The sequence below is a fragment of the Canis aureus genome, chromosome 26, assembly GCF_053574225.1.
Source record: "Canis aureus isolate CA01 chromosome 26, VMU_Caureus_v.1.0, whole genome shotgun sequence".
Classification (NCBI taxonomy): domain Eukaryota; kingdom Metazoa; phylum Chordata; class Mammalia; order Carnivora; family Canidae; genus Canis; species Canis aureus.
The window spans coordinates 43,418,143-43,445,890 of NC_135636.1; the positions used below are offsets into that span (position 1 = coordinate 43,418,143).

A 27,748-nucleotide genomic window follows, 5' to 3' on the forward strand; every position below is an offset into this window, starting at 1 on the left:
AAGATACCTTCCCTAGATGAAGCTCTAATTTGTGACAGCAGGGATGCCTGGGTGGCTCAGTGGTTGAGCATCTGCCTTCGACTCAGGGTGTGATCCTGGGGTCCTGGGATCAAGTCCCACATCAGGCTCTCCACAGCTTCTCCCTCTGCCTATGTCTCTGCCTCTCTCTGTGTGTCTCTCATGAACAAATAAAATCTTAAAATAAAATAAAATAAAAGTAAATAAAAAATGAAACTAAAGGGCTCAGTTGGTTGAGCGTCTACCTTCAGCTCAGGTCATGATCCCAGGATCCTGGGATCCAGTCCCACAACTGGGCTCCCTGCTCACTGGTTAAAGTAAACTAGCCACCTCTACTTAAAGAAATACTATGTTGCCATTAAAGATGCCATTTACAACATACCTCATGATACAGAGACAGCCCTAAATTAAAATGTTAAATCAACAACAGGAAATAAAAACACATCTGCTACATGGTTCTAATTCATAAAACAATGTACACCCAGAAACAAGACCAGGAGCAAACAGGGTATCTAAGATGTTCTGAGATGTGCCCTTAAAAGGGCAGCTGTTGGGCAGCCCTGGGGGGCTCAGTGGTTTAGCGCTGCCTTCAGCCCAGGGCCTGATCCTGGGGACCCAGGATCAAGTCCCACGTCAGGCTCCCTGCATGGAGCCTGCTTCTCCCTCTGCCTGTGTCTCTGCCTCTCTCTCTCTCTCTCTCATGAATAAATAAATAAAATCTTAAAAAAAAAAGGGGGCAGCTGTCCTTGGAGGGAACGTTAACACCAGTGTTTCACTCCTCAGTCCTTTCTGTTCTTCAATTGTTCTTTAATACACACACACACTCATTTTACAATAAAAAGAAAGTAATTTTATATGCTCTTACCCTTCCTTTGTAACGTAAGCTACATAAGAAGAAGGTTCTTGGTCAGTGAGGAAAGCTGCTGTGATGTGACCATTTTGTCAAGGCCCACAACCCCTCAATCCCCTCCTCCTCAACAAAAATCACCTGCTTGGAATGTATGTTACAGAAAGGAGTCAAATAGCAGAAGTCATCAAGGCAGGTCACAAAACACAATTTATGATCTAAGTTCAAAATAAAATGAGTTTTTTTTTAAAAAACTGAAATGAGGGGCTCCCCGATGGCTCGGTTGGTTAAGTGTCCGACTCTTGCTTTGGGCTCAAGTCACGATCTCAGGGTCGTGAAGGCAAGTCAGGGGTCAGGCTCTGTGCTCAATGGGGAGTCCACTTGAGATTCTCTCTCTGCTCCTCCCCTCCCCCAACGCATGAGCAAGTGCTCTCAGATACATAAATTAATCTTAAAAAAATAGAATAAAAACAAAAAAAATGAAATGAAGTCTTTGTCATTCTAAACCAAAACCATTATAAAAAGAAAAAAGAGGGATCCCTGGGTGGCGCAGCGGTTTGGCGCCTGCCTTTGGCCCAGGGCGCGATCCTGGAGACCCAGGATCGAATCCCACGTCGGGCTCCCGGTGCATGGAGCCTGCTTCTCCCTCTGCCTGTGTCTCTGCCTCTCTCTCTCTCTGTGTGTGACTATCATAAATAAATAAAAATTTAAAAAAAAAAAAAGAAAAAAGACCCTTTTTTCCTCGGTCTCATTGTCTGTAATGTAGGATTGTCAGGAGGTATAGATAGGACGACTTACTTAAAACTCTAGAACAGTGCTGGGCACCTAATAAGTTCACAATGGTGGCTAGCAACTATTAAAATTCTCCTCAGATTCCTCTAGCACAATCCAAATGACTAGATCTAACAAGAAGCCATAGAAAGCATAACCTGGATATGTGACTACTGTGAACTTTTTAAGCAAAAGGAAGCAGCAGGGGACAGTGCCTTCAACCCCTCCATCTCTCAGAGGTACCTGCTTTAGGTTACTAGCGGGGAGGGTCAGCTCCAGTTCCCATGACTTTGCAACATGCTCACTGAGAGGTCTTGAGACAGGACCATTTAGAGAAAATTGCTAAGGAGCTCATCATCAAATTTTTTTTTAAGATTTTATTTAGGGATGCCTGGGTGGCTCAGCGGTTAACACCTACCTTCGGCCCAGATCATGATCCTGGAGTCCTGGGATGGAGTCCCGCATCGGGCTCCCTGCACGGAGCCTGCTTCTGCCTGTGTCTCTGCCTCTCTCTCTCTCTCTCTCTCTCTCTCTCTCTGTCTCTCATGAATAAATAAATAAAATCTTAAATATATATATATATTTTATTTATTCATGAGAGATACACAGAGGGCAGCAGAGACATAGGCAGAGGAAAAAGCAAGCTCCCTGCGTGGAGCCCAATGAGGGACTCAATCCCGGGACCCCTGGGATCATGACCTGAGCCAAAGGCAGACACTCAACCACTGAGCTGCCCAGGTGTCTCTCACCATCAATTTAGAATTAAGGTTTATTAATAACATTGACAGATACCACACTTGCCAAAATGGGCATAAATAAAGTACTTCCTGTATGAGTTTGCTAGGGTTGCCATAATAGAACACCACCAGCTGGGCGGCTTAAATAGAAGTTTATTTTCCTCACAGTTCTGGAGGCTTGAAGTCCAAGATCAAGGTGTGGGCAGGTTTGGTTTCTTCTGGGCTCTGCCCTTGGCTTGCTCCTGAGCCCTGCTCTTTCCTCCCACCCCTGGTATCCCACTGCGTGTCCTAGTCTCCACTTCTCACAAGGACACCCAGTCGGGCTGGAATAGGGCGGGCCTTATTGGTTTCAGCTCAGGTTTCAGCTAGGGGCGGGCCCTCTAGCCTCATGTTAACTTAATCACATCTTTTTAAAACCTCTATCTCCAAATACAGGAGTCACAATCTGGGGTACTGGAGGTTGAGGCTTCAGCAAAGAATCTGCAAAGGGAAACACTCAGCCCCTAACACTTCCTGGATGCCTCTCTTGCAACCACTCAAGGCTTCTGTAGTCACTGAATCAGAAAGCTGAACAACAGCCCAAACATGAACTTCTTGCCTAACAGGTTTTTCTTTAAAAAAAAGGTGGGGGGGGAAACCTGTGTGGCTCAGCAGTTGAGTGTCTGTCTTTGGCTCAGGGTGTGATCTCGGAGTCCAGAGTCCTGGAGTCCAGTCCCACATGGATCTCCCTGCAGGGAGCCTGCTTCTCCCTCTGCCTGTGTCTCTGCCTGTGTCTCTGTGTCTCTCATGAATAAATAAATAAAATATTTTTTAAATAAAAATTAAAATAAGTTTTTAAAAAAAGGAGAGAAAGAAAGGGATAGAGTATGAGGCAACCTTCATGGGACACTAAGGGACACGGCTGAGCATAGTGAATATTTACTCTTTACTCCAGTGGCTCCTTACAGGTGCATTTTTGCCCACTCCCACCCCCACTCCCCAACCTCTGGCACAGGGGGCGGCTCAGCAGTGTCTGGAGACATTTTTGGTTGTCACGACTGGGTGGAGGGTACTGCTGGAATCCAGTGGCCGGAGGCCAGGGCTGCTGTCATGCATCCTACAGTGGACAGGGCAGCCCCTACAATGGAGGACTGTCAAGCCCCAGGCTGAGAATTCCTGAGGCCTAACCTGGCCAGGTCTGACTTCACCTTGTGTCACAGCAGATGGCCCGGCGGAGGGTGGGAGATCCTTCCAGGCCCCAATCTACGGGGAGAGCACTGTCCATGCTCCACACTTCTTCCTCAGGGAGGCTAGCCAACAGGCTCCTCCTCCTGGCATTAAGCAAATGCCACAGAGATCTAACTGCAGTGACAAGAGCATCCGGCCACCCTTCCATTTCCCACAGGGAGCCTCTCTTTCCCTGGGGCCCCTGCCAACCGCCTCTCCCATAAGCCCCCTCCCCCCCTACCCCGCCTGCCTGTTTATACAATGATTTTAAAAGCAACATTCAGATCCCAAATCAACCTGGTAAACTATTGTTTGAAAATCATGTTTTCCCCCTACCAAAAAAAATCATGTTTTTCATGGATAACTTGGCAAAAAAAAAAAAAAAAAAAAAAATGTTTTTCTCTATTAGCAAAATCAGATTATCCCATCTCCTCCTCCTTATAGCAATATTATAATATTTTTAGACTAAAAGCAACATCTTAGCATGGGCTGCCACTTCCTAAATATCAGACACGACCAGGGGCACATCTATGAACCAACCTCATGAACTTCGGGTTCATACTGATTCTGTTTTTCACATACGTGTATTCTAAAAGGAAACTCCCTAATACTACTACAAAAAGAAAGCAAGTATCACTTGGCAAAAACAGAAAGAACCATAAAAATAATTGCTAGCCTTTCAATGTCTGGCTAAGAGCCACTCTAAGTGATCTTTGGCGATGTTTCTCCATCCATCTTTCCAACTCACACAAATAAAAGAAAACAAATACTAGTTTAAGAAATCAGCTGTTCTGGGTGCCTGGGCAGTGCAGTCAGATGAGCCTCCACCTCTTGGTTTCAGCTCAGGTCACGATCTCAGGGTCCCGGGATGGAGCCCTACGTGGGCTTCACGCTTCGTGCAAAGTCTGCTTGAGATTCTCTCTCCCTTTCCCTCTGCCCCTCCATCCTGCTTGTATTGTCTTTCTCTCTAAAATAAATAAATAGTTAAAAAAAAAGAATTCCGCACTGTTCTAGCTCTTTAGATAGAAGTCATCTATAAGAATATTACAAGTAGTCTCTTTCTTTGGAAATTAAACCAAAGTCAAATGACTGTCATAAGTAAAGCTGAAGGCACTCCACATCCATTCCCAAAAGTGGCCACAAAATACCACCAGAGCTAATTCAGGACTTTCATCGTTTGCATCTGGGTACTGATGCTAAAAGAAAGGGTTTTCTTTATCCTTTCTTTTCCCTTTTTTTTTTTTTAAGATTTTATTTATTTGTTCATGAGAGATACAGAGAGAGAGGCGGAGACATAGACAGAGGGAGAAGCAGGCTCCCTGCAGGGAGCCCAAGGCGGCACTCGATCCCAGGACCCAGGATCACAACCTGAGCTGAAGGCAGACGCACAACCACTGAGCCACCCAGGTGCTCCCTAAAAGAAAGTTCTATTCTGAGAAGTAACAGCCAAAAGTCTAAAGAAGGCTTGGCCAGTGCCTCTGCCTCTGCTTTACACCTCGTTGCAAGGTGCCTTAGGTCAAGGTCAAATGGCCACACTCTTTCCTTGAGACTAGCATGCAGGGTCTCCCATAACTGGCCTTTCTCCAGGAAGCCCCCGGAAGCATGGTTCCCATATCCACCTCTACCCTTCCACATCCCTGCCTGGATCTGTAATTCCTGTAATTCCACATCCCCTGGTGTCACCACCCATGGGGGGGCCTGGCCTGGGACTGGGCTGGGCAGGGACTCCGTAACAGGAAATGGATGGCACGAGTGCAGCTGGGCTGACTGGCAAACGACACTGAGGGCACTTTCCAATGGGCCGCTGCCAAGGCTTGTCCCGAATGCTCTGGTCCAAGGGAGCAAAGAGCTGTTTACACAACTGTCTACTCCACCACGGAGAGGGGAAGGGCTGGGGTCTATCGATTTCACCGATCAGCCCATCTTCCTCCTCCATCCTGCCCCAAACACACCGATATACACTGTAAAATTAATACCACCTCCGCCGGGTCAAAAGAACACACATACACTCAAGCCTCATGGTTGGTGGTTTCTGCATTTGCAAATTTATCTACTACCTAACATTCATCACCTCAACATTAATACTCAAAGCACTGTGTGGTCATTCGTGGACATGTGCGGGGTGACATAACATCTATATCACCTCATGACTTCCCCAGCGGAGGTGGAACAAGGCAACACTGCCGTCCGGCCCCAGCTCCATACTGTACATATGTGTCCTTCCCACGGTCTATTTAGTGCCACGCTTTTTTGCATTTTGGAGCTTTTTGTTAGTGACATCACTATTTGAAATGGCCCCCAAGCGCAGGGCTGACATGCTGTCCAGTGTCCTCAGGACAGGCAGCCTGTGAGCTGCAGTGCCCTTGGTCATGAGTTCAATGTTAATGAATCAACGTTAATGAACCAAATACAGTGTCTTTAAACCAAAATATGCCTTTAGGGATCCCTGGGTGGCGCAGCGGTTTGGCACCTGCCTTTGGCCCAGGGCGCGATCCTGGAGACCCGGGATCAAATCCCACATCGGGCTCCCTGCATGGAGCCTGCTTCTCCCTCTGCCTATGTCTCTGCCTCTCTCTCTCTCTCTGTGTGACTATCATAAATAAATAAAAATTTAAAAAAATATATGCCTTTAAAACAAGGTAAAACATGAGCAGAGGCTTGCAGAAAACTAACTCTGCACCTCCCCTAGGAGCAATGGTTCAGTATTCGCTAACTCAGGGTTAGCATGGGCCTTCTGGAACATAACCACCATGAACAACGGGAATCAACCAAACAATGTCTAATACTACCGCCATCGTGTCAAAAGAGAAAGAAGAGAAAGGGCATTTTAACTCCACATTTGGGATCCCTGGGTGGCGCAGGCGCCTGCCTTTGGCCCAGGGCGCGATCCTGGAGACCCAGGATCGAATCCCACATTGGGCTCCCGGTGCATGGAGCCTGCTTCTCCCTCTGCCTATGTCTCTGCCTCTCTCTCTCTCTCTCTCTCTGTGACTATCATAAATAAATAAAAATTAAAAAAAAATAACTCCACATATTAGAGGGACAGCTTCAGACCTTTCAGTGGAATAAAGGTATGTATAAGAAGAACTCCCTGCGTTGGCATTTTTTTCTTCTTTCAGATAAACAGTGAAATCCACACTGCTGATGGACCTGGGTCCTGGCACGGTGCCGAGGACTGCTGCATAGGAGCACACAGCCTGCCACAGCCCCTGTCACTAGGCTTAGTCATGTGAGGTCTGAGATGGCTTCTAGTGGTATCAAGTCCTCTGCGGGCATTTTCCAGCTAGAGTTCCTGCTCACCTAGACCCTCTACAGACACCCAGAAACAAGAGGACATGGGGCCCCCCGGGCGGCTCAGTCTGTTAAATGTCTACCTTTGGCTCGGGTCATGATCTCAGGGTCCTGGCATCAAGCCCCGTGATGGGCTCCCTGCTCAGTCAGGTGTCTGCTTCTGCCTCTGCCTCTACCTCCCACTTGTGCTCTCTCTCTCATGTCTCAAGTAAATGAAATCTTAAAAAAAGAAAAGAAAGAAGAGGACATGATGCAATTCAGAACAAGAGTCCACATGAGGCTCAGTCACACTCTCCAGGCTAGGAGAACAATGTCTGTCTTTCTTTCTTTCTTTCTTTCCTTTCTTTCCTTTCTTTTCTTTCTTTTCTTTCTATCTATCTATCTATCTATCTATCTATTTATCTATTTATTTATTTATTTATTTATTTATTTATTTATTTATTTGAGAAAGAGGAGAGATTAAGAAAGAGAGAGAACCCAAGCAGGGAGGAGCAGCAGAGGGAGAGGGAGAAGCAGACTCCCAGCTGAGCGAAGAGCCCAATGCGGGGCCTGATCCCAGGACCCAGGGATCATGACTTGAGCCAAAGCAGATGCTTAACCCACTGAGCCACCCAGGTGCCCCTGGGATCCAAACTCTTAACTAACAAACCCACAAACCCATGTGTCAGTCTCTCCTGAGTATTCAAGACTGTAGCCTACAAAATTCTTATCTTTATTCTCCTAGCATTTTGAAGATGTGATAGACCGTAAAGAGCTGCCACTCCCAAATTCTCTACCCTGCTGCCACGTGGCAAACAAAACAAAACATAACAAAACAAAACCCCCACAACAACTACATTCATTGTTCCCGGAGGGAAAGAGAATTCAACTGAGGACAAGCACACTGGGGGAGCAGCGCTGACCGAACACCTGCTCTGAGATACACCCCACATTCTCCTAACTGGGAGGCAGGCTCACCTGAGTTCTAGTCAGTTTGTGCCACACGTTCTTGGCCAGGATTAACTGCTTAACCTTTCTGAGCCTCAGTTTCCTTATCAGGAAAACGAGCGTAAAAAATACCAGCATCAAAGGGGCGCCGTGCAGCCTGGGCAAGGGAACCTCAGTTTAGAGCCAAGACATTGCAGATCACATGTAAGCACTGGTCTCCTCCGTGGTCAGGGAGTGGGTCACGCCACATGTTGATTTAAATTCTGCACCCTCTTTAGGATGCCTGGGTGGCTCAGTGGTTGAGCATCTGACTTTAGCTCAGGGCGTAATCCCGGAGTCCTGGGATCGAGTCCCACATCGGGCTCCCTACAGGGAGCCTGCTTCTCCCTCTGCCTGTGTCTCTGCCTCTCTCCCTCTCTGTGCCTCTCATGAAAAAATAAATAAAATCTTTAAAAAGAAAAAAATTCTGCAGCCTCCAGCAAAAGGTAAGCATGAGCCTTGAGAGCAGGAGGTGCCCCCCCATCTTGCCCCACTGCCCCTCGCCCCCGGGAGATGAAGCCAGGCCGGGAATGTGTCCCCTGGGCTTACGGGATACACTCATGTGCACCGGCCACCATTCACTGCAGTAACCACTCACCATAAATTTATTATCTTACAGTCCTGAAGGTCAGGAGTCCACAGCAGGTCTCGCAGGCCTCCAATCAAGATGTCAGCAGGGCCGGGTCCCCTCTGGGGCCTGTTTCCTTGATGCTTCCCCTTTCTAGACGCCCCCTGTGTGCTCCCTTCTTCATCTTCAAGGCAGCAATGGAGCGTCTTTCAATCTCTCTCAGAATCACTCTCCTCTCAAGAGCGCTTATGAAGACACTGGGCCCACCTGGCTAATCCAGGACAGTCTCCCCATCTCAAAATCATTACCGTAATCACATTGGCAAAGTCTCTCTTGCCATGAGAGGTCACACACTGGCAGGTCCAGGGGGCTGTTATTCTGCACACCACACCATACACGCTGTATCCTCCCCTGGAACAATCCAGGTTTCTTTTTTTTTTTTTTCTTTTTTAAAATTCTTTTCCATTAAATGCTTGACTTCTTACATTAATAGCACACAAGGGGGACGCCTGGGTGGCTCAGCAGTTAAGCCGCCTGCCTTGGGCCCAGGGCGTGATCCTGGAGTCCTGGGATCGAGTCCCACATTGGGCTCCCTGCATGGAGCCTGCTTCTCCCTCTGCCTGTGTCTCTGCCTCTCTCTCTCCCTGTGTGTCTCTCATGAATATATAAAACAGAAATAAAATCTTTAAAAAAAAATAGCACACAAGGTTTTTCACATAAATCACCCACCAAAAAAACTCTTCACTAGAATATGAGTCTTGTATTTAAAGATGAGAACTAATTCACCTTACAGGCCCAAACACCACCTAAGCTGCTATCCCTTAGTGGAGGAAAAGAGACAAAGGCAGAAGGGACCCAGGGTGCCTTCTTTTTGCCTGCAGCTCCCTTCTGGTACCCCAAATTCCCCACCCCCGGTGCTCAAATCATGTGGTTAAGACTTGATGCCATCAATCAGTGAAGCTCTCTGAGCCACAGAGTCACATCAGAAGAATGAGTAAGCAGCAATCTGAGAACGTCCAACAGACTTCTTCCTGGACCATCTAGAAAAGGTTATCCGCTCCCCAGATCATAAACTGGAGATCAGCTTCAGGTCTTCCTTCTTTCAAAAAGGATTTACTGGGCACCTACTCTGTGTGATGGTGATTAAGTTGTCACCAACTGGGGCCCCAGGGTGTTCCCAGCCGAATGATCACACGAGCACATGTCGTATTCCAACTGTGTGAGACGGAAAAGGGGCAGGTTCTCAGAGGCTCTGAGGGGGATTTGATCTCTTATCAGGAACATCAGGAGAAGGCCTCCCCTAAGGATGTGAGACCGCAGTAAGGCTTATTGGAAGACTGAGCTTTGAGTAAGTGAAGAGGGGAGAGGGCATTCTAGGCAGAGAACAGGATGTCCAAAGGTCCTGTGTCAAGGGGGAGCCCAGGAGGAGATACCGAGCACAGTGTGGCTAGAGGAGAAAGGGGCCAGACTCTACCATAGAGCATGTGAAGATGATAGTGGAAGGAGGCAGGAGCCACAACAGAACCTTCTGTGATGGTGGAAATGCACGTACCTTCAGCGTCCAACATGCAGGCACTGCCCACATGTGGGCGGGAACTACCAAAAAGTGGCTAGTGCCACTGAGGAGCTAAATTTTAAATTTAATTCTAATTATTTTAACTCTGAAGGTAAACAGGCAGATGAGGCTCATGACCACCATGGAGGACAGCACAGGGCCTCACAGAGATGGAAAGCCACAAGAGGGCTTCGGGCAAAACATTTTCATGATCAGAACATTTGGCCACATCTGCTCTGGCTGCAGAGTGGAGACCTCACTGGCCACTTACCCATGGAGGTAAGTGATGATGGTGGCCTTGAGAGACAAGTGGACAGACTGGCTCAGGGCATGATCCCGGGGTCCTAGGATCAAGAGCCACATCAGGCTCCCTGCATGGAGCCTGCTTCTCCCTCTGCCTGTGTCTCTGCCTCTCTCTGTGTGTGTCTCTCATGAATAAATAAATAAAATATTTTTAAAAAATACAATGGAATCCTATTAAGCAATAAAAAGGCACTTTGAAACCATTGTGCTGAAAGAAATCAGACACAAAGACAGCATACTGCATGATACCATTTATATGAAATTTCCAAAAAATGCAAACTGATGGAAATAAATCAGTGGGTTTTTTTTTTTTTAAGATTTTATTTATTTATTCATGAGAGACACAGAGAGAAGACAGAGACACAGGTAGAGGGAGAAGCAGGCTCCTCACAGGGAGCCGGATGTGGGACTCTATCCCTGAACTCTGGGATCACGCCCTGAGCCAAAATCAGATGCTCAACCACTGAGCCACCCAGGCACCCCAGATCAGTGGCTTTAAATGCAAATGGACATAGGGAAGCTTTTTGGGGGTGATGGAGGTGTTTGAACACTGAACTGTGGTGATGGCTGTACAAACTCTATCACCTGAAGGTGGTTTTTTTTTTTTTTAATTTTATCTATTTATTTTTAAATAATCTCTACACCCAGCCTGCAGGACTCAAACTTACAACCCAAAGATCAAGATTTTCACAGTCTTCCCACTGAGATAGCCAGGGACCCCTATAACCTTACTTAAAAAAAAAATCAGGGATCCCTGGGTGGCTCAGTGCTTTAGCACCTGCCTTCAGCCCAGGGTGTGATCCTGGAGACCTGGGATGGAGTCCCACATCGAGCTCCCTGCATGGAGCCTGCTTCTCCCTCTGCCTGTGTCTCTGCCTCTCTCTCTCTCTCTCTCTCTGTCTCTCATCAATAAATAAATAAAATCTTTAAAAAAAAATCAGTGAATTGTGGGGCATCTGGCTGGCTCAGTTAAGCATCTGCCTTCAGTTCAGGTCATGATCCTAGGGTCCTGGGATCGAGTCCCACATCAGGCTTCCTGCTCAGTGAAGAGTCTACCTCTCCCTCTCCCCCTCCCTGCTCTGGTACTCTCTCTCTCAAATACATAAAATATCTTTTAAAAATCAATGAGTTGTACATTTACTATATAAGTATTTTATGATATATAAACTATACCTCAATAAAGTTGTTTAGGGACACCTGGGTGGCTCAGTGGTAGAGCATCTGCCTTTGGCTCAGGCCGTGATTCCAGTTCCGGAATCGAGTCCTGCATCAGGCTTCCCACAGGGAGCCTGCTTCTCCCTCTGCCTATGTCTCTGCCTCTCTCTCTCATGAATAAATAAATAAAATCTTTAAAATAAAATTGTAAAAAAAAAAAAAAAAACCCTGGTAGAATATGAACCTAATCAGCTCTTTCCAATCCCAGTTCATATCTAGTTCCTAGTCCAAATACATCAAAAATCAAAGCATCCTCACCCAATCTGGCCACAAAGCCCAAAGGTAAAGTCTTAGTTCAACCACAGCGCAAGCTCCTTGCCCTACAATAGCACACCAGGGCCTCGACACACTTGGTTGGAATAGTTTAATGCAGTCAATCATTTTCCCAGGTTTGATCAGAACAAGGAAATCTACAGTATTTTTAATGTCCCAGCATCAAGGGCCCCTTCGTCTCAAAGGAGCATTCTGGAGAGCCTCCAATAGCAAACCCGATGCAAAGGTCTATTTTATTTGTCACCATTAGCCCCAGCAAATACTATGTTGTACTGAGTGCTTACTATCTGAAGCTTTATATGGATTAAAAACAACCCTCTGAGGTATCCATAATTCTTATTCATCCCACTTTACAGATGAAAAAAATGAGACGCAGAAAGGTAAAATAATTTTCCCCAAGTGAAATGATTGGTCAGTGATGAGCCTGGGCTTGGACCAAGCTCAACTCCAGAACCCACACCCCTAACAACCAATGCCTGGTGTCTCACCACAAAGGGAATTCCATGCAGTGAGCAACCAAGCACGTGAAGCCAGAATGCTTTCCAGCCATGCGGAGCACATGCCACGTTTCCTGACTGAACCACTGCAAAAGTTTCCCGGCATCAGGATGCACTAACGTTCTCAAGAGAGACAAAACAGCACTGGAGCCACGCGATTCCTTCAGCAAATAAACTGCAAGTCCTGGCGACATATGCTGAGTGACCCCTGTGTTAATTACACTCTGTCCCCTGGGACTCCCGGCACCTAGATTTTTTTGGTCTAACCATAAAAACCCAACCATTCTACAGCTTAGAGCCGTTTAGGTGAGGTGAGTCGCCTATGTTCAAATCCACCCCCTCACACTGGCTACCTCTGGGACCTCAAACAAATTATTTAACATCATGAATTTTAAATTTCCTTGTCTATAGAATAAGGAAACTAACTCCCAAAATTCAGAGTCATTATGAAGATTAAAACAGGGCTATTTATGTCAAACATCCCACAGAAAGCCAGGCCCATGACAGACAGTCCCTGACTTATGACTGTTCAGAGTTTGGCTTTTTTCAAAATCAATATGCATTTGATATAAACTGTATTTCCAACTGTAATCTTTTCCCGGTGATGAGATCCTCCCCCGTGATGACGGGCAGCAATGAGCCCGAGCTGGCCATGAAATCACAAAGGTAAATACTGGTAACACTGACAACCACCCCACACCCATACAACCATCCTGTCTTTCACTTTCAGTACAGTAGTCCATGCATTACATGAGATATTCAACACCCTGTTATCAAATAGGCTTTATGTTACACGATTTTCCCAACTGTAGGCTAACTTAAGTGTTATGAGCATATTTAAGGTGGGCTAAGCTATGATGTTCAGTAGGTTAAGTGTAATAAATGCACTCTCAAGATATTTTCAACTTACAATAGATTTATCCGGATGTAACCCCTTCAAAAGTCCAGAAACATCTGTATTAGTTTCTTCTTCCTTTAACACTCCCCCTGCACTACATTTCAGGGAGCCTTTCCACCACTCTGCTTCCGAAAGTGTTTCCAAACATCAAGATCCCCCACCTTGATGTGGCTACTCCTAAAAAATACAAATTAAACACAAATATATGCAAATGCCTGGCTCTCCTGATACATGATTTGAATCCGAATCTGTGTCACTGTTCAGGAAACACGTTAGTTTCAAAGTGGTAAATTCTAAACCGGGGTGTGATCCTCCTTTCCAATTCCAAACACATTTTTTTTTTCAAACACGTTTTTTTTAACCATCTGCACCACTCTGGCTGACCCTCCATATTAACAGTACCTATATCTCTATCATGATAATTATGTACCTATATCTCTATCATGATAATTATCACTTTTAAGTAATTATCTGCATTTTTCTCTCATGCACTCAATCAGGAGTTCTCAACTACCACAGCGCAGTAAAGTCATCTGGGATAGCTTTAAAAAAATTAAATAGATACCCAGGTCTCAGTCCAGATTTTTTTTTTAAAGATTTTATTTATTTATTCATGAGAGAGAGAGAGAGAGAGAGAGAGGCAGAGACACAGGCAGAGGGAAAAGCAGGCTCCATGAAGGGAGCCCGATGTGGGACTGGATCCTGGGACTCCAGGATCAGCCCTGGGGCCAAAGGCAGGCGCTCAACCGCTGAGCCACCCAGGTGTCCCCCCACTCCAGATTATTTCAAAGGTTTAACATGGGACACACACACACACACACACACACACACACACACACACACGACAGGGATGGTAACTGTTAAGCTCCCCTGGTGACTGCAATGCACAGCCAGTGTCAGGAGCCTTGCTCGGGTTGGACAGGGCTTATTTAATCTTTGCATTCCAGCCACCTGACACCGCCCCTGCACATAGTAGGCATCTCATAATTGTTTTATTTTTTTATTTTTTTTTATTTTTTTATTTATTTATGATAGTCACAGAGAGAGAGAGAGAGAGAGAGACAGGCAGAGGGAGAAGCAGGCTCCATGCACCGGGAGCCCGATGTGGGACTCGATTCCCGGTCTCCGGGATCATGCCCTGGGCCAAAGGCAGGCGCCAAACCGCTGCGCCACCCAGGGATCCCCTCATAATTGTTTTAAACGCGAATTAATAACTAGAGGACTTGAGTCCACTCATCACACAAATTCATCAAAATATTAATGAGCGTGTATACTACACGCAGCCACCATCCAGGCATAGAGCTCCAGTTAATGATCATTCTTTAGCCTTGAGTATCAGGATTAAAACTCGGGGGGGGGGGGGGGGCGGGGAGAACAGCGAAGGCAGAGATGGGGAGGGCGGGGGTGCATCTCTGGGTTCAATCTCCATTTTGCAGCATCTCCCTCCCCTGCAGTCCTTAACCTCGCTGAGCTCGGTTCCTCCTCGGTTCTACACCCACAGGGCCCTTCAGAACGTTCAAGGAAGACGGGGACAAAGACCCCACAAAATGGCAGCTGGAATCATTCCTTTCTTTCTTTTCTTTTTTTTAATTCCACGCACACCTGCTGGAAGCTAGCTAGCCACCGCGAGGGCTCGGCCTCCCCATCCCCTGCACCGAGCCCCGGACGCCGCAGTCGGCGGCGGCCACAAGGAAATGCCCCGGGATTGCAGGATGTTCAGGGGCAGGGCGGGCCCCAGGCCGCAGCCCCGCCCCGCGGCCGGGGTCAGCCTTGCTGGGACGTCAGCCTCACCTGGGCGGCCCCGGGGAAAAGCACATTCCGGCCCCCCCCTCGCCCCCAAGAACTACCGACTGGCGGCCTGGCAGGGGCTGGCAGGGGCCTGGCTGGGGCCAGGGAACATGCATTTATCCTAAGCAGCCCCCAGGTAAGTCAGTCGCAGGCACAGTCCCCGCCACGGTCCCAACAGGTCACTGCCGTCCTGGGCGCGGGAGGTCGGCAGGGCGCAGACCCTCCCCGGGCTCTGCTCTCCACGAGGGGGGAACCTCCGCGCAGGCTGCCCGGGGCCGCAGGTGCGGGAAAGGCACAGCAGGTGGCGCCCCCCCCCCCCCGCGCCAGGGGCCCCTTCCCGGAGTGCGGGGGATCCGAGTGCCCCGGGCGACCCGGAGGGGCCCCGCCCAGCCCCCTGCGCCACCGGTTCCCGATCCCCCCGGGGCCCGGGGGGCGGGGGGGGCGGGGGCTCCCCGGGCCGGGACGCGGAGGCGCGGCCGGGGGAGCCCGCGGCGGGGCTGCGGAGGAGGCCGAGCCGGGTCCGGCCGGCGAGCCGGGCGCGCGGGGCTCCCGAGGGCTGGTCCCGGCGCCCGGCGCCCGGCCGTGGGGTGCGGGCCAGGCCGCAACCGCGGGGCCCCGGAGCAACCAGGAAACAATAAGGGTGGAAAGGCACGGCCCGGCCCGGCTCCGCGCGTAAACAGCGCTCGGGCGGGTCCGCTTCCCGGCTTCGGAGGGAGAGTGGGCGGCGGGTCCCGGGGGTCCCGGAGCGGCCCCCCGCCCCGCCCCGCCCCCGGACCCCCCCGGGCACCCCCCCCCCCGGCCGGCCGCGGGCTCCTGGCGCCGGGCGCGGCCAACCTGTCAGGCCGCGGACAAAGGCGGCCGCGTCCCCGGGCCCCGCTCACCCGGCGCGGGGCCTGCTGTCCATCCGCTTCTTCTGGCGCACCGGCTGCAGCGGGATGTTGTCCGTCATGTCGCCCGCGCCGCCCGCCTTGGCCGCCGCGCCCCCCGCGCCGCCCGGGCCGCCGCCCGCTCCGGCCTCCGCGCCGCCGCCCGCCGGCACCGCGCCGCCCCGGGGGAGGAGGCGGCGGCAGCGGGCGGGCCGGGCCCGCAGCGAGGGGGCGAGCTCGCGAGCGCCGGGCCACGCGCGGAGCCGGCCGCGCGGCCCGACCGACGGACACGGGCGCACCATGGGCCCGAGCTCCGCGCCGCGCCTGCCACGGGGGGCGGCCGGGCCTGTCCGCGCCACCGCCGCCGCCGCCGCAGTGTCCCCGCCCCCCGCCCGCCCGCGCCGCGCCGCGCCGCGCGCCCCCCACGCGCGCCCACCGGCCACGCGCCCCCCGCCCACGCCCCGCCGTGCGCGCGCCCGCCCGCCGCCGCCGCCCCAAGCCCACGCACGCGCCGGGCCGCGCTCCCCCCACCCCCCCCGCAGCCCCCGTTGCGGCCGCCAGCGTCGTCTCCACGCGCGAGCCCCGCGGCCGCCAGCTCGTGCCCACCCGCCTGCTCCCCACCGTCACCCCCACGCGCAGCCACACGTGCACCCGGCCACCTCGCTCCCCGACGCCCACGGCCACGCGTGCACACCTGCGCGCGCACACACCCGGCCACCTCGCTCCCCGACGCCCACGGCCACGCGTGCACACCTGCGCGCGCACACACCCGGCCACCTCGCTCCCCGACGCCCACGGCCACGCGTGCACACCTGCGCACACACCCGGCCACCTCGCTCCCCGACGCCCACGGCCACGCGTGCACACCTGCGCACACAAGCGGCCACCTCGCTCCCCGACGCCCACGGCCACGCGTGCACACCTGCGCGCGCACCCGGCCACCTCGCTGACGTTCACGATCACGCGTGCACACCTGCGCGCGCACCCGGCCACCTCACTCCCCGACACCCACGGTCACGTGTGCACAACTGCGCACTCCCCAACACCCACGGTTACGTGTGCACAACTGCGCGCACACCCTGCCACCTCACTCCCCAACATCCACAGCCACGCGTGCACACCTGCACGCACACCCTGCCACCTCACTCCCCGACACCCACGGTCACATGTGCACAACTGCGCACTCCCCAACACCCACGGTTACGCATGCACACCTGCACGCACTCACCCTGCCACCTCGCTGACGTTCAGGATCATGCAGGCACACCTACGCACACACACCCTGCCACCCCACCCTGACACAATCTCACACCTGGACACCCTACCACACTCACCTGCTGTTGGTTTCCCTCATCTACCCATCCTGAATCTTAGGCCTCACACACATGTGCCCCAGAATCACAATCGCACAGAGACATGCACCCTACCTCCCTCCACTTTCAGACCCCCTCACCCACCATCCTTTATTTACCATCTCCCACCTTCAGGCTCCCACCTGGATCCCTGGGATTCACAATCACACACACGTGCACACACTCCTTTCCTCAGTTACCTCTGGGGCTGACACTTGCCCGTCTGTCACTCGGACACATTCAAGCATGCTGAGAATCTCACGCACACACCTGACTTCCTCCACTCAGACCCACATCGCACACTGTCCCACACAGGGCCTAGAACCCATTAACTTTCAAGCGCCTGTTAAAACTGAAAACCGGGGATCCCTGGGTGGCTCCGCGGTTCAGCACAGGCCTTCCGCCCAGGGCCTGATCCTGGAGACCTGAGATCCAGTCCCACGTCAGGCTCCCTTGCGTGGAGCCTGCCCCGTGTCTCTCAGAATAAATAAAATCTTAAAAAAAAAAAAAAAAAAAAAAAAGGATAAAAATCTAAAAAAAAACCTTTGAGAACAGAAAATGAGTCGTAATGACAGAAGGAAAGACAGGAAGGAGGAAATTAAAAATCTATATGTAATTGAAGAGCCTCAAAGTGTAAAACCTTGTAACCTACGCTGCTGTAACTAAAGCAAAGTCTTAAGTAGTCACACTTCATAGATTTCACATGGAATATGGGTGTGTTTTAATGTGTCTGCTATGAGCCACTAGGTATGTGTCTGGGATCCTGGATGAAGGAAGGCCGATCCCAAACCGAGAAGTGTGACTTATCTCATGTCGGAGTGAAGCTCCTCATGAAGAGAAGCAGGCGGCTAGAGGTGCTGCATTGCACTTCTGAAGGGAGGCAGCATTGTTTGGCCAACAGGACTGGTCTGCTTTGCTTTCTGCTTTCTCTCCCGGATCTGCAACCGTGCTGGACACATGGCATGGCACACAGTCAACACTCAATAAATGCTTATTGAGGTAGAGGAAATGTAAACACCTGGATACACTGATTATGGCATCAAAGTAGGCCCCACCCTGTCCCCCCCCTGCTCCCCTGGAAGTCCCCCTTGATCCCCACCCACCTCACATTAGCTACAAACCCCAGGCCCTCTTCTCCACTCTGCCACCACGCAGGCTCACAGAAAAGACCAGAGATTGTGACCCAGCGTCCCCCACACAGCTGGGGCTCGAGAAAGGTGAGCTTTGGTTTTTATCATGCACCTAAAACGTGCATGGGGTCCCATATTTAATCCTCCAGCAGCTCCGCCAGCTAGGTCTAAATCACACCCATTTTACAGGTGAGGAAAGCGAAGTTCAGAGTGGCCTGCACAAGGCAATGTGGTTAGGAAGGCGCTGAGCTGGGCTCCAGGGCCTTGCGTTTCACGCTCCAGGAAGCAGGACAACGGGCCTCCCAGGATCAGCTGAATCAGTTAGGACACTTCCAGCCACCTACTAATCCCGATTCCAGGTATCTCCAAGCTCTCATTTTCTAAAATCTGGAGTAATAGCAGTGGCTCTGTCATCAGAGACCCTACATCACTTTCACCACCTCCCAACCACAGAATCAGAGACAACTTCCAAACTGCCAGACCTCAGGTTTCTCACCTGTAAAGTGGGGGATAATACAAGCCTCACAGGATGGTTGCAAGGATTAAGTGAGTTAATTGTAAATATAAAACAACGGGAAGAGTGGCCACACAGACGAAGCACTCTGTAAGGCTTGTTATTACAGAATTGGAAGGGCTCAGTGCGGTCATGGGAATAGGAAGCACTTAGCACAATGCACGCATGTGGTAATCCTCATGGAAGGTTTGCTATTACAATTCCTCCTCTCCCCCCTCCAAAAAAAAATTTCCTCCTCTCCCTACTGCTAAGAATATACTTATTTTTCCCTAATTAAAGAATGAGCACCGCAGTATTTATCCAGTGATTGTCTCTGGACAAAAGGATTCCAGGTAGATATTTAAAATCTAGTTTAATTTATAGACTTTTTTTTTTTTTTTTTGGTAGCTTGGGATTTAGAGAACACTTGAGCAGATAGCAGGAGCTCCATATACCCCCCCACATCTACTCCACCCCCCCACCCTCCCATCCTCCACCCCCTTACCCCACCCTGCTCCAAACTCAGCAGTTCCCTTGTCATTAACATCTTGCATTAGTGTGGTACATCCAGGTGCATCTTACAATTTTCCTCGTTTTTATCTATTCTATTTTTTCTTTAGTGAATGTGTATCACTTTTACAATGTTTTTACGTAAATAATTCTTTATTATTTTCTTTTTAAAGTTTTTTTGGTTTTTGGTTTGGTTTGGTTTTGGAATCTCTGCACCCAATGTGGGGCTCAAACTTATGACCCCAAGATCAAGAGTTGCATGCTCTTCCAACTGAGCCAGACACCCCTAAATAAGTAATTTTTAAAAGACCAAGGAGCCCCCTCTTACTCTCCAGAGGTAATAACATTTTCCTACGAAAAGAAGGATGAGGGACACCTGGGTGGCTCAGCAGTTGAATGAATGTGTCTGCCTTCTGTTCAGGGCGTGATCCCAGGGTCCTGGGATCGAGTTCCACATCGGGTTCCCTGCATGAAGCCTGCTTCTCCCTCTACCTATGTCTCTGCCTCTCTCTCTCTCTGTGTCTCATGAATAAATAAATAAAATATTTTTAAAAGGACAATTTTTATTGTTCTTGTGTTTTCCAAATTTTTTTTAGTACACTTTCATAAGCATTGGAGAAGACACTTTTCAAGATTTCAGCAAGGCGACCCCCAGGAAGAGAGATACTTAAAAGCTTTTATCTCATCTTGAGAGAGATCTGGATGCAAGAGGTGGGAGAGAGACCCCTGGGGCCTTTGAGAGCAGTGCTCAGGTCCAGGAGAGCAGGCCGAGGACAGGGCAGTACTTGGATGGCAGGGGAACCAGGGGTGCCACTCAGCAGGACACCGCTTCCCTCCTCCTGGCCCAGGCCTGCCTCCTCCCCATGGTCCTAGGACTGGTCACCTCGGGGTTCTGCTTGCAGAGGAACAGCCTCCTCTAGTGACCCCTGAGAGCCCTTTCCATCCAGCAAGCCCTGAGTACAGGAAGCTCCTGATACTGATACCTGGAACAGAAGGGTCTTTGGCAGATAAGCCGACCTAGTCCAGCCTCTGCTTTCCAGAAAGCAGACACACTGAGGTGCATAGAGGCCACCCAACCCCACCAACAGATGGTAGGCTGAGGCCATAATCTATTTTGAGATCTCAGTACAGCGCCACCATGAAGCCTTGTTTACATAGATCTCCAAGCTGGCTCCTGCTGTTTATACCATGTTGGCAGTAAGTAGACAAGAGGTCAAGGCCACAACCATAGATGATATGGAGGCAGAGAACATGGGAACTCAGAATTATTTTTTTAAAGATTTGTTTATTTTAGAGAGAGACAGCTTGAGCAGGGAGGGGCAGAGGGAGAGGGAGAGACTCTCAAGCCAGCTCCCCTCTGAGCATGGAGCCCATGTGGGGCTTAAACCCACGGCCTGAGACCATGACCTGAGCTGACATCAAGAGCCGGACTCTTAACCAACTGAGCCACCCGGCCCCCCCGGAACTCAGAATTATTAAGAATCTTTTGGGTAAACTCCAGCTGGGCGGGGAGAAGAAATGATGTTCTTTGGGTGTCTAGAATCTTCTCTCTGAATGATTTTGGGTGAATGCTCTAGGCATTCCCTAGAATGGAGTTGTTTAATCTGGCGCTATTGACATTTGGGCTGAATATTCCTTTATCCTGGGGGCTTTCCTGTGCATTGTAGGATGTTTAGCATATTCCAGGTCTCTCTCCACTACCTGTCAGCAGCAGCTCCCTGTCCCTCCCGCCCCGCCCGATTGTGACAACTACAGATGTCTTCAGATATTGTGAAATGTCCTGGAGGGCAAAATCGTCCCTGGTGGAGAACCACCACTCTAGAATGTGAGGTTAAATAATTTTTAAACCTCTCGTAAGCCTGTGCCTCTAACACTAATCTCCTGCTCCCCATCCCATCACACACTCACACCCACACCCACCGCCCCCACCCCTACACACACTCTGTTTTTATTTTTATTTTTTTAAGATTTTATTTATTTATCATGACAGACACACACACACACAGAGAGGGGCAGAGACACAGGCAGAGGGAGAAGCAGGCTCCATGCAGGACCCTGATGTGGGACTTGATCCCGGGTCTCCAGCATCACGCCCTGGGCCAAAGGCAGGCACCAAACCGCCGAGCCAGCCAGGGATCCCGCCCCCCCACACTCTGTTTTTAAAATAAGAACTCCTTAAGAGCTTTCCAGAAGCAACAGTATCAACCTAGGATTTAATATTTGACTTGTGCATACTATTTTTACCTCCAAAAAGACACAAGAGAGTTTAGGGGAAATTCCACAGAACATCCATCCATCCATCCATCTAACCAGCCATCCGTTCATTCAAGTAATCTTCATTGAGGACCTACAATGTTCGGGGCGCTGGGGATACAGTTAACAGGTACACACAATGCCTGCTCCCCAGTTCCAGGACTGCTGGTTTCGAGAAGTTATTATCCAGGCTACCTGTGCCTTTCATTGTCTTTGAGCTATTTCACAACCCTGTTGAGAAACCACAGTAATACCCATGACTCTTGCCCATAGAAATGCAAATGAATTTTATTCAGTGGAATGCAAGTGATTATTGCCCTGTGGATACTGTGTTTTCCACCTCTGTAAATTCACTTCAATATCCCCGATTGCCTGTGGTTTAGGGGTTGATTCTCCTTTGAATCAGCTATACATCCGTTAGTAAAATCTTTATCATGTGTCCTTTTATATTTGTAGGAGCCATGATTGTCCCTTTTTAAATTAAGAGTAGATAGCAAATCAACAAGTAAACGTTTTAAGAGTGTAAAATGCCACGTGGATGTGAAAGAGGCATTTGCTGCGCTGTTGTTAATCATCCTTACTTGATAAAAATAGAAAATTGGCCACCTAAGCCTCCTCCTACTTCCCCCCTATTTCACTGGCCTCTGCAATCCCCAAGAGTAGCAATCTTAAAATTCCATGAGCGTCTCCTCCCCTCTTTCTTTGGGGTCCTCGCCATGTGAGAAAATGAAGATGAGATGTCAATTAACTCAGGACATTTCGAGAAGTCAGTGGAAATAATTTTCCCCAGAGTTATCAGCAAATGTTAGAAAACAAAAATGGAAGCCCCAAAACTGATTTATGGGAAGTAAATAGGAAAAAGAAGACAAGCGTCTTCAACGCTGGTAATAGCTAGAGCGTGTACCAGCAGGTTTCATAGCTTCTAAAGACCCACAATAATCCACTCAGGATAAAATTAAGCTCATCTTTGTTTCATACCTCAGTCTTTAGAACACGATTCAACTCACTCTGCTTAAAGTAAGTTGTTTACAAAAGGTTGGAGGGTGGAAGTAATAGGGGAGGGGACAGAGGGGCAGTTCTGCAGGTCATTTGGGAGGTTTCTTCTCCCATAAGGGTCACTTTCAAAAACTTTGGACTCTAAAAAATTTTTTATTTATTTGACATACAGAGAGAGCACACAGGCAGGCAGAGCGGGAGGCAGGAGAGGGAGAAGCAGGCTCCCAGCTGAGCAGGGAGCCCGGTGCTGGTGCTGCTGGTGCTGCGGGGCTCCATCCCAGGACCCTGAGATCACGACCTGAACCCAACCAGCTGAGCAACTCGGGGGCCCCCACTTTTGACTACACAGAGTTTGATGCTTCCTTTGAACACATGTGCAAGATTTTATCTTAAAATATCATAACTGTTAAGTCATTTTTTGAGAGGTAAATTTCCTTATCCCGATTTTGGCCTAGTTTAACTAATGCTCCGTTTTTCTTTCAATATTCAGAAATAGTCTTTTATTACAGCCCAGTGATACGGGACCTAGGATTTTTTTTTTTTCTTTAATTGGTTTGGGGGCTTGTTTTAGGCAAAATTCTGAAGTTTTTCATGTGTGGCAAGATCATAAATCCCTACAAAACAGTCATACTTGACCAAAAGCAATGGTTTCCTTGGGCATATTAGACTGGTTGCTTTGAAAGCCAATCCATTTTTTTTTTAATTTTTTTTTTATTTTTATTTATTTATGATAGGTACACAGTGAGAGAGAGAGAGAGAGAGAGGCAGAGACATAGGCAGAGGGAGAAGCAGGCTCCATGCACCGGGAGCCCGATGTGGGATTCGATCCCGGGTCTCCAGGATCGCGCCCTGGGCCAAAGGCGGGCGCCAAACCGCTGCGCCACCCAGGGATCCCGCCGATCCATTTTTTAAAATAGAAATGGGCATTCCTTGGGACGCCTGGATGGCTCAGCGGTTGAGCATCTACCTCTGCCTCAGCACATGATCCCAATTGGGGGATTGAGTCCCTCGTCCCCTGCAAGGAGCTTGACTATGCCTCTGCCTCTGTGTCTGTCATGAATAAATATTTTTTCAAAAAAGAAAAGAGGGCAGCCCGGGTGGTTTAGCGCCGCCTTCGGTCCAGGGCCTGATCCTGGAGTCCCGGGATTGAGTCCCACGTTGGGCTCCCTGCATGGAGCCTACTTCTCCCTCTGCCTGTCTCTGCCTCTCTTTCTCTGTCTCTCATGAATAAATAAAATCTTTAAAAAATAAAAAAATAAAAATGGGCATTCCTAATTACCATGATCATTTCACAAAGTACAAATACTGAATCATTATGTCCTATGCTGGACACTAATATGTGAAATATACCTTAATTAAAAAAAATACAAATTCAATAGGATCATTAATTTGTATTTGGGGTCATGCCACTCTGACAGTTACATTTTATGGCAAAATGTACTTTAATTTTCTATCTAAACCTTTCCTAGGCTTTTCTTTAAAAACTCACTTTTGAATTTATACTTCCTTCAACTGAAAATTCACTTACTTTTAGATACTTCTGAAAGATATATGACATTCTCTGCCATTTATGAATAATGTACTGCCTGTGACTTCAAATAAAAATCAATGGCCAGGGACGCCTGGGGGACTCAGTGGTTGAGCATCTGCCTTCAGCTCAGGGAGTGATCCTGGGATCCGAGATCGAGTTCCACATCGGGCTTCTAGTAGGGAGTCTGCTTCTCCCTCTACCTTGTGTTTCTGCCTCTGTGTGTCTCTCTCATGAATAAATAAAATCTTAAAAAAAAAAATCAATGCCAAAGAGATTTGTTATGCAAGAGCAATAAACAGCAAATTTCTTTTTTCAAAAGAAATAGTCGGGGACACCTGGGTGGCTCAGCAGATTGGCGCCTGCCTTTGGCCTAGGGTGTGATCCTGAAGACCCAGGATGGAGTCCCATATTGGACTCCCAATATGGAGCCTGCTTCTCTCTCTGCCTCTCTCTGTATCTCTCATGAATAAATAAAATCTTAAAAAAAAAAAAAAAGAAATAGGCATTCCTTATTTAAGTGCTTCATGATTTTGTTTGGAAATAAAGAGAACAGAACTGGGGTAACTGGTAGGATCAAGGCTCTGCAAGAGGCATAGGCTTTCTCCACTAGAAAAAGTACCCTCTTTAAATAAATACATTTGGGTGCAGAAACTGCAAAATGGGGGAGTGATACCAAAGCAAGAAGCAAAGGTGTGAACCTGCTGCTGTAGTGTTCAGATCTGAACTTAACTCAAGGTCAGAAACATGGACTTAGCCAAATACAGCTTTTTGATAGATTCAGAATGAACTTCCACAACACCAAGGAAATGCATCGGGAGATCTTAGGGTGTGTTGATGGCAGTAGTGGGGGGGGGGAGGTAAAATGTACATGCAGGAACCAAGGAAATCTGGTAAACCCTGCTGAAACCCCGTTGCTTATGTGAAGCCATTCTTAAGACACCTAGAAACCCACCCTTAGAATTACCCCTACTATCTTGTATCTCCCCCCTGCTCTTTACACTTTTAATGCAACCAATTAGGGAATGAGGAGAGAGGCCACCACACGCACACCCTCCGGTTTATGAGCTACATTGTCTTCAAGATAAAGAAGCTGCCCACTGCTGGGCATCTCCTGACCCAGGTGACCCCCTCAGTCTCAACACACTGAATCGAGAGAATCCACCTGACCCAGAGTGGGGACACACTCTGCCTAAAGACAGTGCCGATTTTCTGAGCCAAACGGGAGAAACAAGGGCTGCTATCATACTGAATGCTTCCCATGTCCCAGATGGTTTTCAAACTTGTCTAACTTCACCATAATCCTCTAATTCTACAATCCTATAAATCAAATTCTCCCCATTTTGCAGATGAGGTAGGAGGTCCTACAAATGACCTTGCCCCAGGGGACCCAGGCTAAGTGTTGACCTGAACTTCCTTCCCAAATGACCAGCCAGTTAGCTCAGGAACCCATCCTTTCCCCTGACACCTGTTTCTGGAAGTTCTATGTATGCAGACATGCATACATTAGCTTTCCTGTTTGGGCTTAAGCCACCTACTGCGTTGTAAGCAGGTCGTATTGCTGTGAGGGTTGCCTTTGAAATGACTGAAGAGCTTCCTGTAAACAGGCAGGCATTTCACCTTTCTTGATGCTGTGGTTTAGCTAAACCGTCACCTGGCTCAACCAGGTGCTGCCAGACATTAACAGGAGGAACCACCATCTTCCCCACACTGCCCTCCCCTTCTGCACAGCTTTTAGGCCAGTTCTGCCGGCCAAACAAGGTACAAACTCAACCTGGAGAGAGGGGCCGACTCCAACCTCCCCAGACCCTGTCTGCAAACGCCAACAACCCCATTCAAAGCAATAATTCCTTTCCCAGAAGACGGCCTTCAAACAGGTTCTGGGAGTGCAACCGAAGGCAGAGGGTCAGGAGGAAATATGAAAGTTTATTCTTTTTTTCCCCGTTTCATTGAGATACCATTGACAGTTCAAGGTGGAGAAGTTGAGATTCCTTTAAATCTTCCCATCAGGTATTGAAAAACAGCTTTGAATACAGGGAACCCATAAAGGGAAATGCAAAGAGGTAGGCAGGTTTCAAAAGACTGAGTTATGACACCTGTACTTATTCTCTATGCTCCTTCAACACAGAGACAGTGTACTGGACTATAGTGGTGTGCTCACATCACAACCTACTGGAGGATTAGCTTCAAAGATTAGGGTGGAGAAAAGACGCACCAGATATAACGCACGCTTACGCCAACAACTGCAAACACATGGGGAAACGTGCATCTTTTTGCCCTAGCAATCCCTCAGATAGGAAACTACCCTGAGGTTAACTGGGTGGAAGGAAAACGATGCCACAACGATGATCAGAACTAGTTAATACTTTGGGGGAAAGAGGGGTACTGCATAGCAATAGCTGATTAAACATTTTTGTATTATTGCAGGTATTTAAAAAGGATGACCGGACCTTGGAAAGACTGGAAAGACGTCTGAAATACATCCGGAAGGAGATGACACATTATCTTTCTTACTGAAGTAAAGATCATCCTCATACATTTCAATCCTGATAGAAAACTTCACTGTGGGTTATCAAGTGGGAGAAAGGGTCAGTAGAGATACTTGGCACCAGGGCGTATTGGTTTCGATACTTGCATTTCAATTTCAGAAGGGCTGGGTTAATCTTGCTTTCACAGTAAACAGAGTGAGCACTTCACACCAATTGTAGAGGAGTTTAGATGCCAAAGGACAGACAACAACCCTTGGAGGGGGGAGAGAGCATCCACCTGCAAAGGACACAGCTATGCAGGGCTCGTATCAGGTTAAAGGCTATGCGAACGTAAGCCCTGGCCTTCTCCAGCATCAGGAGGATCCATGCACAGATCCAGTCGCACCCACATCCTTAAGATTCTCCTAGAGCCTGATGCTGGTGCTTGTCACTGGGTTTGCAAAGAGAAACACAGCAAAAGATAGATAACATGGTACTTCCCCAATGGGACATTAACCTGCCCTTGCCCTTGCATCTCTCCCCAGTACCTTTTCCACCACCCTCTCAAAGAATCTTCCCTTGGAATAAAGTGCCACACTCTACAGGATTCTCAGCAGTCCATTCAGAATGAGATGGTAAAGAAATAGTGTCTCTCTGCCCAATGACTCGTCATCTGGACCAGGTCCGGATGGGTAGATATGGGGTAATCTCTGGCATGATAAGCTTTCTGTGGTTACAAGTGAGCACAAGCAAAAGTTCTGTAGCTTGAGTTTACTCTAACAAAACTGTTGTCCTTTTTTTTAGGACAAAACAATAGTTTTGTTGTCCTTTTATCCTAAAAAAAAATATACCAACCAGCAAGTCGTTATTTGTGTGTGCTTGAGAAATGGGTCCAGCATAGATGTAACCACTTGTGTATCTTAGATTCTAGGACCTGAAGGGTTAGGAGGGCAAATAATAGTTAAAATAAAAATTCTTAGGTTTAGGGATGCCCGGGGGGCTCAGTCAGTTAAGCGTCTGCCTTCAGCTCAGGTCATGATCCCAGGGCCCTGGGATGGAGCCCCGCATTGAACTCTGCTCAGCTGAAGAACTGCTTCTCCCTCTCCCTCTGCACCTCCAACCCTGCTTGTGTTCTCAGGTTCTCTTAAATAAAATCTTTAAAAAAAAATTATCAGGTTTAGAGCAGAAACGAACCAGAAAAACTTACATACGCACCTCG

General features: G+C 48.8%; 1 protein-coding gene and 1 long non-coding RNA gene across 4 annotated transcripts in view; one reads left to right on the top strand and one right to left on the bottom strand.

Annotated features, from left to right (window-relative positions):
• The window catches only part of ATP9A (ATPase phospholipid transporting 9A), a 132,282-nt gene extending 116,313 nt beyond the window's left edge, over window positions 1–15,969 (bottom strand). Inside the window, exon 1 of the mRNA XM_077873593.1 lies at window positions 15,815–15,969. Within this exon, the coding sequence (XP_077729719.1) occupies window positions 15,815–15,882 (68 nt within the window). The 5' untranslated portion in view covers window positions 15,883–15,969. The remainder of the gene's footprint in view (window positions 1–15,814) is intronic.
• A 2,210-nt stretch (window positions 15,970–18,179) lies between these two features.
• LOC144298529 (uncharacterized) lies at window positions 18,180–27,746 on the top strand. 3 transcript variants are annotated; one of them, XR_013365454.1, is made up of 3 exons: window positions 18,180–18,368; window positions 18,471–19,127; window positions 19,706–19,799. It is a non-coding gene; the product is annotated as an uncharacterized LOC144298529 (long non-coding RNA). The 3 variants fall into 3 exon arrangements; XR_013365455.1 differs by having other exon boundaries at window positions 18,187–18,368; window positions 18,471–18,640; XR_013365453.1 differs by lacking the exon at window positions 19,706–19,799 and adding an exon at window positions 26,489–27,746 and having other exon boundaries at window positions 18,193–18,368; window positions 18,471–18,640.
• The last annotated feature ends 2 nt before the right edge of the window (window positions 27,747–27,748 follow it).